The 20,105-nt window shown below is 41.0% G+C and overlaps 1 protein-coding gene across 3 annotated transcripts in view; it reads left to right on the top strand.

Annotated features, from left to right (window-relative positions):
- arhgap21b (Rho GTPase activating protein 21b) overlaps nt 1–20,105 on the top strand; it is a 67,309-nt gene that overhangs the window by 19,801 nt on the left and 27,403 nt on the right. The window contains exons 3-8 of one of the 3 annotated variants that reach the window (XM_061979473.2): nt 7,759–7,920; nt 8,002–8,023; nt 13,916–14,008; nt 14,273–14,351; nt 14,430–14,484; nt 18,023–19,577. In XM_061979473.2, the coding sequence (XP_061835457.1) occupies nt 7,759–7,920; nt 8,002–8,023; nt 13,916–14,008; nt 14,273–14,351; nt 14,430–14,484; nt 18,023–19,577 (1,966 nt within the window). Of the gene's footprint in view, nt 1–7,758; nt 7,921–8,001; nt 8,024–13,915; nt 14,009–14,272; nt 14,352–14,429; nt 14,485–15,648; nt 16,029–16,071; nt 16,296–18,022; nt 19,578–20,105 lie in introns of those variants that run through there. The other 2 variants (XM_061979474.2, XM_072915191.1) reach the window with 2 other exon arrangements.

Here is a 20,105-nt window from a genome sequence, read left to right as displayed (position 1 = left end):
ACAAAAACTCATATATTGATATATTTTCGCAAAATATGAATATACTGTATGATATATATCCCAATATTTTTTCCCTGAAAGTGACTTTAGACAAAGTCAAACCCAAATGTGTGTCAAGTTGTTTTGTTGAAACAAATACTTAACATGAGTCATTTTTAGAACATTTAAAATTTCATGCATAGATATATGCACATAAAATTGTTAAAAAGCCTAGAAAATAGTATGAGTAGTAATGTATAATCTTCAATCTTCTTCAAAACAAACCTATAGCTATGCTCAAATCCTCATTTAATAAATAAATACCCTTGTAGATGTTGTATACATTTGTTGTAGCAGTACTTCTTGAGCAAAGTAGTTAGTTAATTATTTCTGGCAGCTTTTTTTTTTTTTTCATACCGTTGCGACTGGGAACAAATCTATTTACACAGAGTTTGTATTTTCGCAGAAATGTCTTCAAGTTTTCAAGTGCATCCATCTTTCTCGCTTTGTCGATTTGACAGAATCACGCAAATTGCAATTCGCCAAGCTGCTGTCATGAACATGTTGCCCCTGAGTGTTGTCAGTGGTTTGGATTTTCAGCAACAGAAGTGACCACAAGCTGCAAAGTTTGTTTGTATAAGACAGCAGCACAACATATTTTTTCCAGCATCTGATATTGAAACGTTAAGCTGAGTGAGGTAAATTAAACTTTTTACAAGGCGAAACAAACTGTCACTAAAAATCAGCTTACTGTGGAGGAATTACACAATGTACCATGTATCAGTGGTCCCCAACCTTTTTGTAGCTGCGGACTGGTCAACGCTTGAAAATGTGTCCCACGGACCGGGGGGGTTTGGTCATAAAGAAATAAAATCATGTGTGCTTACGGACTGTATCCCTGCAGACTGTATTGATCTATATTGATATATATTAACAACAGAAAGAAACAACCCTTTTGTGTGAATGAGTGTAAATAGGGGAGGGAGGTTTTTTGGGTTGGTGCACTAATTGTAAGTGTATCTTGTGTTTTTTAATGTTGATTAAATTAAAAAACAAATATATATATTTTTTTATTTTTTTTTATTTCTTGTGCGGCCCGGTACCAATCGATCCATGGACCTGTACCGGGCCGCGGCCCATTGGTTGAGGACCACTGCTATGTATGATAAGAAAAAAGCACAGTGAAAAACGATCATAGTTAAAGATGTAGTGCCCATGACACAGTGGAAAAGCCTGTTTTTAATCCACCTATTGAAACTATGGAGTCATCTCAATGCCACATTTTTATTTACACCAGTATTTTAGTCTAGACAAAAGATTTAAGTTTCAATCAATCAATCAATGTTTATTTATATAGCCCTAAATCACAAGTGTCTCAAAGGGCTGCACAAGCCACAACGACATCCGCGGTACAGAGCCCACATAAGGGCAAGGAAAAACTCACAACCCAAATGGGACGTCGATGTGAATGACTATGAGAAACCTTGAAGAGGACCGCATATGTGGGTGACCCCCCCCCCCTCTAGAAGAGACCAGATGCAATGGATGTCGAGTGGGTCTGACATAATATTGTGAAAGTCCAGTCCATGGTAGATCTAACATAATAGTGAGAGTCCAGTCCATAGTGGGGCCAGCAGGAGACCATCTCGAGCGGAGACGGGTCAGCAGCGCAGAGATGTCCCCAACCGATGCACAGGCGAGCGGTCCACCCTGGGTCCCGACTCTGGACAGCCATATCTGTTAATTATAACTAGATCATACAGAGCTGTACAGTACAAGCGTTTCCCCTCGCACATGCAACTCAAAATTTATGGTGCGACTACAAAAAAAAATGTGTGTACACAGTGTTGCCGCTTTCAAGACATGCTAGTGTAGCTGCTACCAAAACAACTAGCCAGTCACTAAGTCACTAGCAAATAATCACACACAAAAGTTTGTTCTTTATCAGTCTCAAAGTTGGAGTTTATTTATTTGCATGTAATGATATGCTACATTTTTGTTTACAGAAGTATTAAGACAGAAGTTTTGCCTTCCATTGGAAGCTCTATATCGAAACATTTTATTAGATTAGGATAGTGCATATTGATCCACATATGAGCAAAAGCATCACAGTAAATAATCCAGAATTAGCTGCTACAGTTAAAATTAATCGGTTTAATTTGTTCAGTTTTTTGAAAATTATTTTCCTATAAAGTTCAATTTATATCTGTTCTAAAAACAACCTACTTTTTATTAAAAAAAAACATTTTTTGTCAAAGGGGCTGTTTGCAAAATTTACACAGATGCCAACTTTCCAATGTATTTTACACAGGATATTCCGCCCTATTACGGCTCCTCGTACGTAAAGACGTAATTATGTACGTACGTATGTAACACATGCATAATAACAATTTGGATAGCTAGCTAACTAATTACTTTATAAGAATAAACCACATGTAACGTTAATACTTCCAGCAAAAATAATCTGAGTACTCTCAACACTGGTTACCGTATTTTCCGCACTATAAGGCGCACCGGATTATTAGCCGCACCTTCTATGAATTACATATTTCATAATTTTGTCCACCAATAAGCCGCCCCGGACTAAAAGCCGCGCCTACGCTGCGCTAAAGTGAATGTCAAAAAAACGCTGCGCTAAAGTGAATGTCAAAAAAACAGTCAGATAGTTCAGTCAAACTTTAATAATATATTGAAAACCAGCGTTCTAACAACTCTGTCCCAAAATGTACGCAAATGTGCAATCACAAACATAGTAAAATTCAAAATGGTGTAGAGCAATAAATAGCAACATAATGTTGCTCGAACGTTAATGTCACAACACACAAAATAAACATAGCGCTCACCTTCTGAAGTTATTCTTCATTCGTAAATCCTTCGAATTCTTCGTCTTCGGTGTCCGAATTGAAAAGTTGTGCAAGCGTGGTATCCAAAATGGCCGGTTCCGTCTCGTAGAAGTCATCGGGAGTCAGTGTCGCTGTTGTTCTGTGAATCCTGCCTTCCGGAAAGCTCGGACCACAGTTGTGACCGAAATATCTGCCCAAGCATTTACGATCCACTGGCAGATGTTGGCGTATGTCGTCCGAGGCTGTCTGCCCGTCTTAGTGAAGGTGTGTTCGCCTTCGGAGCTGTGTGAAAAAAGCCACCCGGCCTCTTCGCGTAAACTTCCCTTAACCACTCGCTCATCTTTTCTTCATCCATCCATCCCTTCGAGTTAGCTTTTATGATGACGCCGGCTGGAAAGGTCTCTTTTGGCAAGGTCTTCCTTTTGAATATCACCATGAGTGGAAGTTAGCATGGCAAGCTAGAACCACAGTGAAGGATGACTTCTCATTCCCTGTGGAGCGAATATTCACCGTACGTGCTCCCGTTCCACAGTGCGGTTCAGTTGCTGTGAAATACGGTAGTAATCCGTGTGCGGATGGAGAGATTGCGTCTTTTTATGAACCGGATCGTTTAGTAGGAGCCATTTTGTGGTCTTTACAGATGTAAACAGGAAATGAAACGTACGGTGATATCCGCGCGTTTTTTCTTCTTCTTCCGGGGGCGGGTGAAGCGCTTCCTGTTCTATAGGGGCGGGTGAAGCGCTTCCTGTTCTATGGGGGCGGGTGCTTTCCTTGGCGGTTGCTTGCGTAGAAGAAGAAGCGCTTCCTGTTCTACCGGGGAAAAAGATGGCGGCTGTTTACCGAAGTTGCGAGATCGAAACTTTATGAAAATTAATCGTAATAAAGCGCACCGGGTTATAAGGCGCACTGTTAGCTTTTGAGAAAATTTGTGGTTTTTAGGTGCGCCTTATGGTGCGGAAAATACGGTACCTAGCCATAAAACACTTAGGCAACCTTAAGCATTTTGCATGTTTTGTTTAAGATGCCGGTATATACCGATGATAGCCATTCAGACTAGAAATACCGAGATATCAGTTTTGGTCCATATCGCCCAGCCCTAGCTTCCAAAAAGTAGCCGTCTGGGGGAAAAACAAAAGAAACGGTTGTCTTGGGGAAATCATGTTTACAGGGATGCGTGCACTTCTTCACAAACAGTAAACCGTTCCCATTAAAATAACATTTTTAACTTGTCTCCTTGGAGCCACGCCAGCACTTCAGCCGACCGCCCTGCCCTTTGCTAGGGCGAGCTCCCTGCCTGCCTCCGAGAAACGGCTACCTTGAACACAAATGCGTGAGGACATGAGACAGGAAACAACACCGTAGGCTGCAAGCAGCAGCCATAACAGCCTCATAGCATGCAGCAAAGCGGGAGGAGGCTGGATAACAGCAGATACTAGAAATGCCCAAATAAGTACGTCCACCACAATGTTACGTCACAATGTATCCACTGTTTGAAAAAATATATTAGCGATAAGAAGCATCTAAAACTGCATGCAAGCTCATGCCCAAATGCATGAACCTTATGATTTAATGTTTTGGCATTGTTTAAAAAGATTATTCCAACATTGTAACAACATTTATAAGTCATGAAAAGTGGAGAATCATCATAGATCCCCTTAAACCAGTGGTCCCCAACCTTTTTGTAAGTGCAGACTGGTCAACGCTTGAAAATTTGTCCCACGGCCCAGGGGGGGATGTTTTTTTTTTATTTTATTTTATTTTTTTGTCATAAAGAAATACAATCATGTGTGCTTACGGACTGTATCCCTGCAGACTGTATTGATCTATATTGATATATAATGTAGGAACCAGAAATATTAATAACAGAAAGAAACAACCCTTTTGTGCGAATGAGTGTAAATGAGTGTAAATGGGGGAGGGAGGTTTTTTGGGTTGGTGCACTAATTGTATGTATGTATATACTTGTGTTTTTTATGTTGATTTAATTAAAAAAAAATATATATAGGTATATATTTTTTTTAATTTTTAATTTCTTGTGCGGCCCGGGACCAATCGATCCACGGACCGGTACCGGGCCGCGGCCCGGTGGTTGGGGACCACTGCCTCAAACGATAGCTTCTAATTCCCACTTTGCGTACATTTAACACAGTCAGGCTCTGGACCAATTAACAGCGACAGATGAAGTACGGCTGTAGTGTGCATGGTGCTTAGCGATATTAAGGAAGTTAGAAATACTGCAGCACAAATCAATACATACAGAACATTTTTCATATAAATGTCCCCTTTGGGTCTCAAATAATGTAGAGAAAAGGACTTGGTGAGTTTGTTTGACTTAGATGCCTTGACGACACAAGTGTGCATTTTTCACAAGCCATTGAGTGTAAGGCACAGTTGTCGTCCACTGACACTCGCAACAATTCATCGGCTCTTTTCAAGGTGCTGTGAACAAACAGTTTGTTGTTTGTTTTTTGAAACTTGGCTCCACTCGTTCACGTCTTTTCTGCAACAGCTGTGTCAAGTCAGAGGGGGCGGCTCCAAACAGTCAGGTCCGTTTGCAGACTTGAAGTGTGTGTTTGTGTGACATCAATCAATAATAACACTCAAGCTTTACACCAATTATTTGTTTATCATCAGACTGTGTTAACATTTTGAGGCGATAAGGTCTACTTTTCAACACTACATATCTGCTCAGGGAGAGAGGTCAAAAAGGCAAGCTCATCAAATTCTTCACACAACGGTGAAAGTCTATGTTTGAAGGGGGAGGGTGGAGAGCTGCTTCGAGGTACAAGCTTTTTAGTTTGACAATACAGGAACAGAGGTGTTCTGAAGGAAGTCTTGTTCGGAGGAAGCTCTTATTGTACAATGGACTATGATATAGGGGTGGAAGTGCGCAAAAAGGGAGTGTTACTGCACACATGATACCACCAAGGTGTGAGATTATAAATAGTCAGTAAACACAGGAAAGGGTGTCCAACACACTGAAAACTGACATGCTCCACTCTACAGCTGTAAAAATGGGACACTGTTGGGCTTTGACTATAAACACTAAAGAAGACAGACCTGACACTTGTTTATATAGACTAACTTTTCTTAAGATACCTTGTTGTTATACCGATAGTCACCATTAATGCCTCTATCTGCATTTGATGCAAATTTAATACAAGGCCTATGTGATAATAGTTTCCCTTAATTCGTTTTAACTGGCCTGATTTAAGCCACATGTAAAACATTTGAGCTTGTCCATAGAATAGGGCAAGAAATATAGACATTTTTGCCGCAATAAGAAAGCTGTTCGAACACTATGCACGACATGTTTCCTGCACAAACATGTTCCAATATCCATCCATTCATTTTCTACCGCTTATTATGTTCTTTTTAATGTTTTCATTGCAGTCACCATTTGTAATAATAACGATCTATTGAGAAACATCATAAGTTTACACTTATGCAGCCCAAGATGTCCAAAAAGAAGTACCGTATTTTCCGCACTATAAGGCGCACCGGATTATTAGCCGCACCTTCTATGAATTACATATTTCATAATTTTGTCCACCAATAAGCCGCCCCGGACTAAAAGCCGCGCCTACGCTGCGCTAAAGTGAATGTCAAAAAAACGCTGCGCTAAAGTGAATGTCAAAAAAACAGTCAGATAGTTCAGTCAAACTTTAATAATATATTGAAAACCAGCGTTCTAACAACTCTGTCCCAAAATGTACGCAAATGTGCAATCACAAACATAGTAAAATTCAAAATGGTGTAGAACAATAGCAACATAATGTTGCTCGAACGTTAATGTCACAACACACAAAATAAACATAGCGCTCACCTTCTGAAGTTATTCTTCATTCGTAAATCCTTCGAATTCTTCGTCTTCGGTGTCCGAATTGAAAAGTTGGGCGAATACGGGATCCAAAATGGCCGGTTCCGTCTCGTCGAAGTCACCGGAGTCAGTGTCACTGTTGTCCAGCAGTTCTGTGAATCCTGCCTTCCGGAAAGGTCGGACCACAGTTGTGACCGAAACTATCTGCCCAGGCATTTACGATCCACTGGCAGATGTTGGCGTATGTCGACCGGCGCTATCTGCCCGTCTTAGTGAAGGTGTGTTCGCCTTCGGAGCTGTGTGAAAAAAGCCACCCGGCCTCTTCGCGTAAACTTCCCTTAACCACTCGCTCATCTTTTCTTCATCCATCCATCCCTTCGAGTTAGCTTTTATGATGACGCCGGCTGGAAAGGTCTCTTTTGGATGGGTGGAAGTTAGCATGGCAAGCTAGAACCACAGTGAAGGATGACTTCTCATTCCCTGTGGAGCGAATATTCACCGTACGTGCTCCCGTTCCACAGTGCGGTTCAGTTGCTGTGAAATACGGTAGTAATCCGTGTGCGGATGGAGAGATTGCGTCTTTTTATGAACCGGATCGTTTTGTAGGAGCCATTTTGTGGTCTTTACAGATGTAAACAGGAAATGAAACGTACGGTGATATCCGCGCGTTTTTTCTTCTTCTTCCGGGGGCGGGTGAAGCGCTTCCTGTTCTATGGGGGCGGGTGAAGCGCTTCCTGTTCTATGGGGGCGAGTGCTTTCCTTGGCGGTTGCTTGCGTAGAAGAAGAAGCGCTTCCTGTTCTACCGGGAAAAAAGATGGCGGCTGTTTACCGAAGTTGCGAGACCGAAACTTTATGAAAATGAATCGTAATAAAGCGCACCGGGTTATTAGGCGCACTGTCAGCTTTTGAGAAAAATTGTGGTTTTTAGGTGCGCCTTATAGTGCGGAAAATACGGTAGGAAGAAGTCGAGTTTATATAATCCTACTCCTTCTCAATGCCACAGCTATTACTGATAGTCTGTTCATTCTGTGTTTAACATTTTCTAACGTTACAATTTTTAGTATAATAGATTAAGAGGTGCCACCTGATTCAATAAATTACTTGTTGTTTTTATAGAATGACTCTACTGAGTGGAGAGGCTTGGATCCGAGAGAAGAGGAGTCATTCTCATGGCCAAGACCTAAAAGTGTGCTTTTGCGTCGCACTTCTCATGGGTTCGGCTTCACCCTTCGGCACTTTATTGTGTACCCGCCGGAGTCTTCTATGCACTACTTCTTGGTAAATATCTCACTGTCAAGATGTCAAAATTGTATTACATTTTAATATTAACAGTCATTAATGTATTTTTTGTTTTTACAGGAGGAAGATGTCTGCCGCAGAGGTAAGCAAAAACATATATAGCCATGTGTATGGATGTATACCGAGTACCGCTATTTTTAGGTAGCGGTTCCTAATTGGGTCAGTCCAAGCGGACTGTGAAAATTCTGGACTGATGATACATATATCGCAACATTTTCGTCCATCTTACAGTTGCAATTATGACACACGCGCACTGTCATATCTATCAGGTGCCGCTGCAAAGCATTAAAAAAGACACGGCGGAACAGCCAATTGAAGTCAACCTTTTACCGCCCCATTTCCGTGTTCCCGAAAGTAAACATAATTGTAGATTTACGTGTCATCGGAATAGCAAACAGAATCAATGTTTGCTAAAAACAGAATTTAAATGCGGAAAGTTGTGAAAATTGTTGTAATGTGACTGAGACGCTGTCATTGAGAGTGAAAGGGGAAACATACAACTTGACAAACACTCACCTCCATGGAGCCGTGCCAGCCAGGGGACAGCTTTATATACACAGCCCTGCACGGTGCATTGTTGTGGGGTCATTTCTGTCCTTGCCTCTTGGACACACAGCCACCTAAAACTACCAAACTAACTCCAAAATACAGAATCGAACATTTCACAAATTACTTCTTCGTGTCAGGTGATATGTTTCTTTTGCAAATAGGATGACTACCGGTACTTGTCGCCATAAAGCTGTGTGAAGAAAACAGTCCTACTACTGCAGGCAGTTGTGAACGCGACCACCAATTTAAATAATTCATTGGTTCATGATAACTTGACAGCTTCTAATACTATAGTTCAGGGGTGTCAAACTCATTTTAGCTTAGGACCTGCATGGAGTAAAAAATATATTCCCACATGGGCCGGGCGGGTAAAATCATGGCATAATAACTTGAAAATACAACTTCAGATTGTTTTCTTCGTTTTACTTCAGCCCAAAATAGAACAAGCATATTCTGAAAGTGTACATATCACAAATAATCTTCTTGACAAAACACTTAGTTAGTTGAAAATACAGTCAAAGAAATCTGTGCTTTTCCAAAAACACCATGAAGAACACAATGAATTTAGGATTAATCTCTGTGTATCTACAAAACAATTCAACTTTAAATCACAGCCCATCTCGGATTTAATTAAAAAAAATAAAGCAAAAATAAAAACTCATATGTATCAACTACCTCATTTGTCATTTCCACACATTAATCCTGTGCTAACGCAACATACAATACAACTGAGGTAGAAACTTTTCAAGAGGGTGGAGTTACTCCCTGTCCTGTAGGCATCACTGTGTATTGATAGAAAAATAAAAGCTCTGCAATGTGTGAACAATTTCAACAAACCAAAAATACAAACTTAAGAGACTAACAGTATTGTAGTAAATCACACACTGTTCACCTTTTTTAAATTTGCACAGAATACAATCATTTTCACAGAACTATATCAATGTGCAGTGTCTCGTACAGTATTTTAAGTGGGGTTACCGTTTTTTAAAGTTTGTTTTACGTTGGGTCAAGGGGGAGGAGTCGCAGTCCCGTTTTACAGTGTACCTCTTGTTTGGTATACTTGCTCGCCCTGGTATAAACTATTTGCTTGCCTAACAGAATTACTATTGCAACATCCAGTGGACACATTTAGAACAGCAGTTTTTTTTAAATGCAGCTCTATTTTACACTTAGCAAAGTTGTCTTGCGGGCCGCATGTTTAACATCCCTGCTATAGTTGGCCCACCAGTGTTGAAATAATAACTGATGCATTTTTCTTCTGCTTGGAAATATGTAAATTCAAATGTATTGGTACTATATTGTGCTTTTTAAAATTTAATTTCCCCCACCCCCCACCTTGTCAAAACCTCCCCAAACCACTACCAATTGTTTTTTTTCTACGTTTGTGCTGCAAAACTTTTTGGTCTAACTATTATAGTTTTTAAGTCAACGTTTTATGGTTTTACATTATTAACGTGTAATCAACATGTTATTAATCATACCTAGACCTCCAACTATGTCAACATTTTCCAAAACTTATCCCATTCCTTTGTGATTCACAACCTTATCTTTTTTAACCTGAATAAACGGAGTATGAACTGCTGCTTATAGAAGCGAGCACGAAGAAAGAATGAAACGTTGGAGCAGACGGGAGCAGAGAGAATGAGGTCCACGTGACATGCAGGTATAAATGTGGAACTTGGAGCAAAGCTATGCAGACATAAATGGCGTGCTTACCCAAATCAACTGGAAATGTCCCCGGGCAGTTGGACCAAACCGGTAACTGTCTGGTCCAGACAGTTGTCTATAATATTGATGATGATGATGATACACGCAGCATGTCATGCATGTTATTACAACTACAGTACATAGGCTGTCGAGATAGCTGTGTACAAACAAAACATGAAATGTGGGCTAATACTTTACAGATACCGTAATATAATTGGTCATGTTTTTCAGTCAGTACAGATTGGTGTCCTACCGCATTGTGTTGTGCATTACAAACTTAAAAAGTAATTCAGCTGCTGAGGTAAAAGCCGGTTTATCTCTTGCCTTAGCTAACTTACCTTTTGCCATAACTAGCTTACGGCTAATACCGGAGCATACCGTCGTAAGGAAATGTGTTACTATGCTAAAAAAAGAGTTCCTTCGTTTTCACTCTTAACAATAACAATCACTTGGGGGACAGGTTAGGGGAGATTTTGACATAGTTGCAGTCTAATTATGGTTAATTACACGTTAACATAAAACCTTATTAACTTAAAAACTGATAGTTGGATCAAAAGATTTTGCAGCACAAACGTAGTACAAACAATTGGTACTGGTTAAGGAGGTTTTGACAAGGTGGAGGGCTGGTTATGAATATAGAAATGTTAATAAATGAAAAACTATAATAGTTGAACCAAAAATGTTTGTAGCACAAACAAATGGGACAAGTTTGGGGTGATTTAGACAAGGTGGGAGGCTGGTAGACATCACTAATCGTAAAATGTATTTAAGAATAAATAAAAAACCATAACGGCACAAACAAAAATGTTTGCAGCACAAACGTAGCACAAACATTTGAGACAAGTTTGGGTAGATTTGGACAAGGCGGGGGGCCCGACTTCACACCGGTAAATCCATCCTTTAGCTGGCTGCTAGAGCTTCCTTGTGTGCTGAGAATAATGTTGCTCCCAGTGTCACTGACCATTGAGCCAGCACGAACGGTTTGGTCAGCACCACCTGCTACTGTCCTGTACTGATCAACCTCGGCATATTGTTCACTTTGTTGTTCTTGTCGCTTTTCTCCCTCGCCAATGGAAAGCCTGTCAGAAAGGGATGGCCTCACTTTTGCCGGACCGTTTGTGTTTGAGCCTCGCTGCTGATGAATAGAAACTGCTCTGTTTGAAAGCAACAAAGCCACACATCAAAGTCGCAATATTGAGTTAGATTTGAAATTTTAATGAGCTTTCATCATGCAGTATTATGCTGTTTATAGTGATGGGTTGATGAGGCGTCATGAAGCGTTTCGACACATAGCAAAACGGTATTGATACTGTGTAGATACTGTGTCACTAAATACTGACATCTGCTGGACATTAAAAATCCCTACAGGCAACCTATGGATCGACTCAACTGACACTGATTTTATGACCTAGTATATACAATAATATAAACCAAGTCATTGTATTTCATTTAGAATTATTTCATATCTTCATATAAATAAAAATAAATTTTTGTCTTTTTAGATACAGTCAATAAATAATGTGAACATGTATCATAACATGGAAATCTAAGAGAACGTGTTGTGAATGCGGATGCTTGTGGACTGGGAATTATTTATTTATTTATTTTATTTTATTTTTACACATTTTTATTTAAAAAAAACCGTTTTTCCAACGTATTAAATTTTAGACGATTTCTCTTAGTTATTATTTCTCCGGCTGTAGAAAAGACCCGCTCACAGGGCACAGAGGAGGCGGGAGTGCGACACAGTTCGCGTATCGGTCACGTGACCAAAACAGCTCATGATCGGTCACGTGACTTTCTAAAAGCGGTACGCGCACCAACACAGGGTTTTGCTCTATGAGCTCGACGCATGCGCCGATGCATCGGTGTTGCCGGACCCATCACTACTGTTTAACAATGTCAGAATGTGTTTGTAATGTCATATTGTTTTCTGAGATGTCAATAAAGGTTGTTGTCACTGGAATCCAATCCAGAAGTAATTCAGTTAAATCTTAGTGTTCCTCAGAAGGAAATTTTATTCAAAGGGTATTTTCTACATACCCTCCACATGTTGAGGAAGTGAAATCTGATACAAGTAATCTTTGTTGTTGCACAAGTCATCTATTGACTACTCTCTCAACATTCCTCAAAACTTGGTACTTGTTTTGGGTCTAATATGAAGCATTAACTGGTTTTGACATTTTGTGGTCATAAGATTTTTAGTTCTCAGAAAAAGAGAAGCATTTGGAGAAAAGATTTGTCTCGGTAACATGTTGACATACCAGCAGATTATGCCGTCTTTGGAAGTACACTTGGAAATTTGAATAGTATGACCATTAAGAATATTAGTCGTGGCAATTTAAGGGTTATTATACTGCGATCAAAAGAATCATAACATAAGGTGATTTACAGCCACATGACATATCAGTCGTATAATTGTCCACGTTATGTACACAAACATTGCAAAATAGTGTGAATGGCAGTGCTGCTCTTCACCCTGCAGAGTTCAATGCCACCATCAATTATTGTATTGTATTAGTTTGCAGCTTCTCAAGACAAAGCTCCTCTGTTACAGCTCCGAGTTCAAGTTTGGGTTCACTTGTCATCTAATGTTCCCTTGTCTCGTCTCACTTTTGCTATGATCGAGGCAACGTTAACTGACATCAAGGCATCACTTTTTGTATCCCAAGTTGAACCCTTTTTGTTGTTTATTGTCAACCTTTGTGTTTTTGCTGCCCGATGTGCATGTTGGGTGTGTGCACATGCAGGTTGTTTCACTGTTATCTAGAAGGATGAAGGTAATTATAGTGCACTGCGTACAGAAAACCTAATTAACCTACTGAGTAAATAATGAATGTTCATTTACAAATGAATTGGACAATGCATTTAAATGACAGGGATCTGTCCTTGTAAAATTGTAGTTCCATGTTCACCCACTAGAGGGCGCATGTCTGGTTGCACTATTACATAATGTGGTTCCACAAGATGAGCCTGTGCATGAGTAAGCTTCCATGAAAGAGAGGACATCTGTAGGCACTCATTTGTCCTCCACGTTTCAGGAAATGTACACAGCTGCTTGAATATGTCAATTCTTTATAAACACCACTTGTCGCTTTTACAAATGAGCAATATTTTCTCGTGCTGGCTCCCATTGAAGTGTAGTTAGTGTTTCATGGTGTGCTGACTAACTACCAGAATTTTAACTACAACAGTTCTTTCACTGCGGAGACCCTGAGAGTGAAAGGAAAGAGTGGGAGTAATGCAGCTGAGCCCACTGTCACTCCACCTTCTCCTACTCTCTTTCTCTCACTCACATCCTTCTTTCTTTTCTTCCCCCTGCCTGCTTCGTGCAGCTGCTAGGAAACAGAGACAGCACGAGAAAACGGGTTTTTCTTTGCTTTTAGCAGTTTTTCATACACACACAAACAATATCCCTCCACTGAGATGCCTTTTTCCACCACCTATGATTTATATTCAAACCTGCCCCAAGTGCAATGCGGCCAAGCACTAGCCTGAGCACTGCCCGTTCTGCTGTCCCAGTAATGATTCACATGCCTCAGAATCTTGTGATTAAACCCACTTTTCATTCTCGCACACAGCCATCTGTCTTCTCACATAAATATTTGCTGCTCACAGCCAAATGTTCTAGTTCCTGTTTCAGGTTCAGCTTTAGCGGCTGTGGAAAAACCACTTGATAAGTGTATGGAGTAAAACTTCACTTTCACTCTCTTGTTAGGGAGGCGGCGTAATAGGCTGGAGCCGATGGACACTATTTTTGTGAAGCAAGTCAAGGAAGGTGGCCCTGCACACGGAGCTGGTCTCTGTACAGGTTGGTCTTTTAATTTTGTTCAGTTTATTCATTTATATAGCACTTTTAAAAACAACCCCAGTTAGCCAAAGTGCTGTACAGACATAAGAAACAATTTTGGAAAAGAAATACACACAGTGTCACTCATACCGGTACATTGTAACACGGAAGTATGAATAAAATACAGTAGTAAAATATACCTTAAAAGAAGTTCATATATATCACTCAAAAATAATTTTGGTAAGGGAAGGTTTCTGGAGTACATTTGCTTTTAATATCTTTTAGGTGATCGCATCGTAAAGGTGAATGGAGAGAGCATCATTGGGAAAGCTTACTGTGATGTTATAACAGTGATCCAAAACAGGTAGGTTGTAATAAAGCAACCGTTATGGCTCATGTTGGCTATAGTTTTGTCAGTTGCTTCCTTCTTGTTTCTTTGCAGTGGTGACTTTCTTGAACTTTGTGTGATGCCAAAGGATGAAGATATACTACAGCTGGTAAGTGTCTTCTTTTATATTGCTTTGTGTCACCATAACAAGTGCCATTTGTTCTATTTTCGAACCACGAATGACCCTCCATGACATTTTGTCCCAGAGAGATGTTCTAGTTTTAGCGAGGAGACAGGAATCCTAAAATGCAGGCATCCCAATCCCATCAGAGCTCTATATCTAGGGCTTCTAATCAGGACAGGATAGCTTTTGAAGTTGAACTAAATGCTGCAGTTTCTCAAATATACAGTGTAAATGTTTTTAAGGAAGTACATGCATGGTCTTGATTGAAAATCGGAAATGTTTACATGCGATAGACTCTAACATTCCTTGTCAGTTATCAGCACTAACTCCACTGTGTAACTTTGTGTGTAGGTCATAGAATACCAAAGCTTTGTAATGCGATTTCTGTGGTGACATTCCACAGTTGACTCATGGCTGGTGGAGGAGGGAGAAACTGTGTGTGTGTCCCATTTGTCCCAATTTCCCTTTGTATTTTTGTAATAGTTTCCTCTAAGATTCAAACTTGACATTGCGTGAGGATAAAATCCAGTACGTTTGCTATGAACATTTTGTGCATAGTGCAGACAGGGTGCCACAATGTGCACTCTGCACATTAAAAGCAAAGTGAAACTGCACTCAACTCTAAGTGCTATGTGCGGATGTAAAAGAATCGTTTCCCGAGCATATCTGACAGCCTGTTTATGTAATGGAACCCAATAGCTCTTAAATTGAAATCTCCCCTGTGTACTCTCTGTTGCAGTGTCATATCTTTATTGGCGATTCAATCATGTATGGTGTCCAGAATATGCTACACTAACTAATTGTCAAATCATGTTCATTACACTCACTTAGTCTTGTTCTTATATATGTCATCATTTGAAACATTTAAATATTACTCCACTCTCTTCTGTTTTTGTTATTGTCATGCCTCTGTTGTTATGCTACTGTCCTCACTATTACACATCAGGTGGCCTGCAGCCACATGAAAAATATGTGGCGGGAATCAGTGAAGGTAGAAAGACTAAGGTATAGTCATTAAACAAGAACATTTGCACAGATGCTAGCAGGATGACATTTCACTGTAGGAGGCGGCACACACAAACTGCTTGGAGACAAGCAGCAGTTGCTTAGCAAAGAGACTGGGAGAGGCTACATTATGGGTGCAGAAAACAGAGGGAGTTGTAGCTCATGGAAGAGGAGGAAATGCCTTGAGAGGGGGAAACAAAATGCCAGAATGGATGATAAGCGGAGATGAGAGGATGAAATCAGCTGACTGCCCTGCGTTTATAACAGGTTGATGCTTGAGGAAAAGCAAAAAGGAGGAAAGACTGGAAGGGGGGGCTCTACCATCAGAGTGGAATGTATAATCAGCAGCTGCCGCTTCTGTCATGTGAGCATTAGAAGAGGGAGGAGGAGGGAGACTGGAGGCACCTCATTCAGTTAGCGTAATATTGTGGCTGAGGATAGATACAACCATGGAGGCTTAGCGGCAACATGAGAGGCAAGCTTCTGCTCCTGCCGCCTCGCCCAGGACAGTCTGTCACAGGCAGGTCGTAACGTGGCAACACTCCGCTTCATGTACGCTGTTTCTTCCCGCTGTATTGCTGCGACTCGGGAATAATTTTAGCATGACAAGTTCAGGCGTTGCCCAAGCTGTTTGATGTTCTGTACTCTTTTAATGTGATCATTTCTTCACAGCATGTTTATTTCACTCTGCTGGTCTCCTTTTCTCTTCCACCCCCTCTGTCTTCATGTCTTAACGCTCTCATTTTCACACGCTCAAATGGCAGCCTTTTTGTCCGGATACAACTAATCTGGTAAGCAAACTGCTGACTAGTTAGCTATTTGACGTAAACATGTTGTGCATACTGTGTCATTTTGCATATGGCATGCATGCCAGCGTTACAAGCAGCGCTCTTCAACCGTATGTTATTGCTGTCGGCCAGCTGTTTGCTGGCGATTCAGATTTACCACAGAAATGGCCGCTTGACTGTGCCTACATTACCTGTTAGAGTGAAAACTCAAGCTGGCATCTTAGTGGAACCTCGCCCAGTCTTTATTCTCCTTGTCAGATATCATTATTGTGATAAAGGCCAGTGACCCCTGAACTCTCTTGCATTCTCATGCATACTTGTGAAGGGGAGGGACAGAGCCCAAACACTGCTGTGGCCCACACAGTATTATGTAAGTTTTTGATGGCAGCTTGATCAAAGTCCTCATACTAGTACACATCCGAATGTTTGTTTCTTAGACATAATATTAAGAGTATACCATAAAGAGGTTATTCTTGGTTTAAGTATGGAATAATGTGTAGCTGTAGTTGTTTAATAATTACATATTTTATTAACTGACTGATAACAATTGATTTTTTCCATAGTTTTATAGGCCTTGGGGCATAATCGGACAGGCTAAATATAGCTCTCACAATGAGGGAGGGCACCTCCTGTCTGACTGAGGCATCTGTCAGTCTGGCATGGGTAAATAGACACACGGGTTATGTCTATTTATATCCACATATTCGCTCATCAGTGTTTCCCATACATTTATTTACTTGTGACGGCCCGCCACAAGTATACTTAAGGCCGCCACAAGTAAAAAATTAAATACAAAATATAAAAATTGAGGTGGGAAAAAAATACTTTTAATATTTTGCGATAGTCTACAGGTGATATATCTGCTGCCATCTTCTGGCAATCATGTTTTCGCAATGAGCTCATCCATTGTATGTTAACAATAAGCAAGGAGCATTTCAGAGTTGTATTGCTTTTTTCCCCTGTTAATGCTAAGCTGTATTGTTAATTTGACATGATTCCTACATGTATGTGCACTTCATGTACGGTAACTTTATTCAACTAGCAATACACAACCTCAAGATGAGAGTTTTTCATTTCTAATTTAGGGGCTGTTTACCTATGTGCCAAATACACTCTAAATTCAAGGAGGGCTGAATAATCTATGTGATCAAACACAGGGTGTACAAAGGGTATTCTGTGTTAAGTTTTAGTAATAAAATTAGCAAACAATTAAAAAATTCAGCAAAACGATATATTGTATTATGGAAATATGTTGATACTTATAGCACAGATTTGTCTTTAGATATATGAATATCAATTGTTTTAGCCTTTTTTTTTTAAATGCATCAAAGTCAATTATGCTAATTATTCAATGTCATATTGACACAGCCCTTAGCCATGCCCTCACCATCACAAAGTGATTGCCAATCTGTGAGAAACACTGCTCATTGTGAAAAGATGTAGGAGTTATGCAGTAAAAATGATGAGCTGTAAAACTTGACTGGAATTAAGTCCTAAAATATTACAAACTCAAAATAAGAAGCAGATGAAGACTACTGACACTCCTGTACTGCCAACGCCTCCACTAACTCGCACTGCAACATGTCCTACCCACACACATACACACACTTGAAGTAACCGTTAGAATGTTACCCTCGACTTCTGCAAGCATTCACTGGTTCGCTGTTGATTTGTTATAGACACTTTAAACACTTGTCTATTTTAACACAAGTTTATTGCTCTGTCTCTAGGCCTATTCCCAGGATGCCTACCTCCGTGGCCACAGCAGCTACAGTGGAAATGCCTCTCACATTCCTGAGCCTCCCCCTGTATGCTACCCCAGAGTAGACTGTAAGCCTATGGACATGGCCAGGGCGACAGACTCGGTGGGCATCAGGCGGTCAACGGCACCTTCTGATCATGGGTACCGCAAGGAGATCACTGTGCCCCCTTCTCTTCCTCCTCAGTCATATCCAAAAAGTCAGATGGCAGTGTGCATGCGCAACGACAGCGTGAGAACCGTGGTGGTTCCACCAGACCATATGGGACGTATGGGTCCGGCACATAGAATAGATTACATGGACCCTGCCTTTGTCAGAGGGAGGCCTGCATCATTAGCCCAGTATCCTCACCATCGAAAGTCTGATGTCTATCCCAGTGGTGCAGGACTCGCTCCATATAGAGGACCAACACCTCACTACCCTGGCAACCATCAAAATATTGATTGGCGCACTTATCAAACTTACAGGGAATACATTGACAACAAAGGTATCCATTCTCATGGTAGTCGCACTATCCAGGAAAGGCTAGATAGCTTGCGATCTTCCAATCAAAATAGTTTTGAAACTCATCACATTCCCCAGGCTGACTGGGGAGCTAAGGGTATACGCAGGAGGAGTACTTCCCACGAACGCTCTTACCACGGACCTTCACCCCATTTCCAAATTGCCCCACGCAGTGCCTCCCAGGACCGCATGATCAGTTCCGAAAGGATTAGCCACGCCAGAAACTGGACGCCTAGGAGCGTGTCTCAAGATGGCTTTACGCACAAACTTCGGTCACACTCCATAGACTATGTTGACCCAACAGAGCTTGCTCAGCCCTCTGAGAGTAGAGGAGGATATCGAAGGGCAGTCCCTGGTACGAGACCCAGCAGACAGTCTATGCCCAGACATGCCATGCTGTCCAGGCCTTCTGTTGGATACAACAGTGGCTCAAGGGGGCCGCACAATCCTTCCATGCACACTAAAGGACCAGATTCTATCCAGATGCACTCCTCGCCCGTACTCTCTGACAGACAGAGACATTTTGTAAAAAGAGCAAATGCTGAACATTGTCTTGGTGACCAAAGAGCTCTAGTAAAATCTAACCATGTTGGCCACACTCACCAAGGCCAGAACAGAGTGCGAGCTGAAAGCATACAACCGGTCGAAATTGACAGGGACGTTGCCTTTGTAGCAAAAAGGTCCTCTTCATGCTCTACCCCAAAACCGATGCCTCAGAAGTCTGGCATCCTCAAAGCAACCCATCAAGAATCTCAAAGCCAGGTAAATGGACGGAGCCTCTCCGAGTCTGGGGTAGTTATGAGACCCAAGCCTCCCTCTGGAAAGAACCCTAGCCCTCTGCGCCACCCCTCCTACATCTTAGCTGTAAATGACGACGATGGAGATGATTCCACTGCTGATGTGGTAGCATGCTGGCTTCCAAACGACGCACGTCGAGAGATGCACATACGTCGTCTCGGGGAACGTCACACCTCCTGCTCCAGCAACCTGGATGAGTCGTTGGACTCTATACCATTCATTGGTAAGTGGAAATGAAATGAGTTGCAAGTTCTTAGTTGTCATAGCAACAACTGTAGTATGAGGACAAGCAGCAATCTTTGTAATAGGACTCCTAAAGATGAATGTTTCCGGTATATCTTGTGGACTACCAAACCACATAGTTGCATAATGCTTATCTTATTTCAGCGCATTCTGGTTTGTGTACATCACATCCTGCCAAGACGCTTGCAAATAAAGTTATTATCCTAGATTGTTGACATAAATCAAGGTTGGTGGCGGTTAGAGAGTGTTAGTAGTTAGGCGAGACTGAAAAATTCAATATTCATTGGAATGAATCACTATGAGTTTTAGCTGTGTTTTATTGTGTGTGTATACTGTAGTTGCATGTTTGTCTTAATCTAGATGTATTTTTGTGATACCGTAGACTAGAGGTCGTTTTCACTGAGGGGTGAAACATTTTCATATTTTTTTTCATCTGTAAAAAAATGTGGAAAAACAATTTAGTATGCTAAGTTATATGTTTAAAAAAGCTGCATGTCTGTTTGGCCAA

The sequence above is a fragment of the Nerophis lumbriciformis genome, linkage group LG19 (assembly GCF_033978685.3).
Source record: "Nerophis lumbriciformis linkage group LG19, RoL_Nlum_v2.1, whole genome shotgun sequence".
Taxonomy (NCBI): domain Eukaryota; kingdom Metazoa; phylum Chordata; class Actinopteri; order Syngnathiformes; family Syngnathidae; genus Nerophis; species Nerophis lumbriciformis.
The sequence above is the reverse complement of the archived record's forward strand: the minus strand, read 5'-3'. Positions and strand labels throughout refer to the sequence as shown.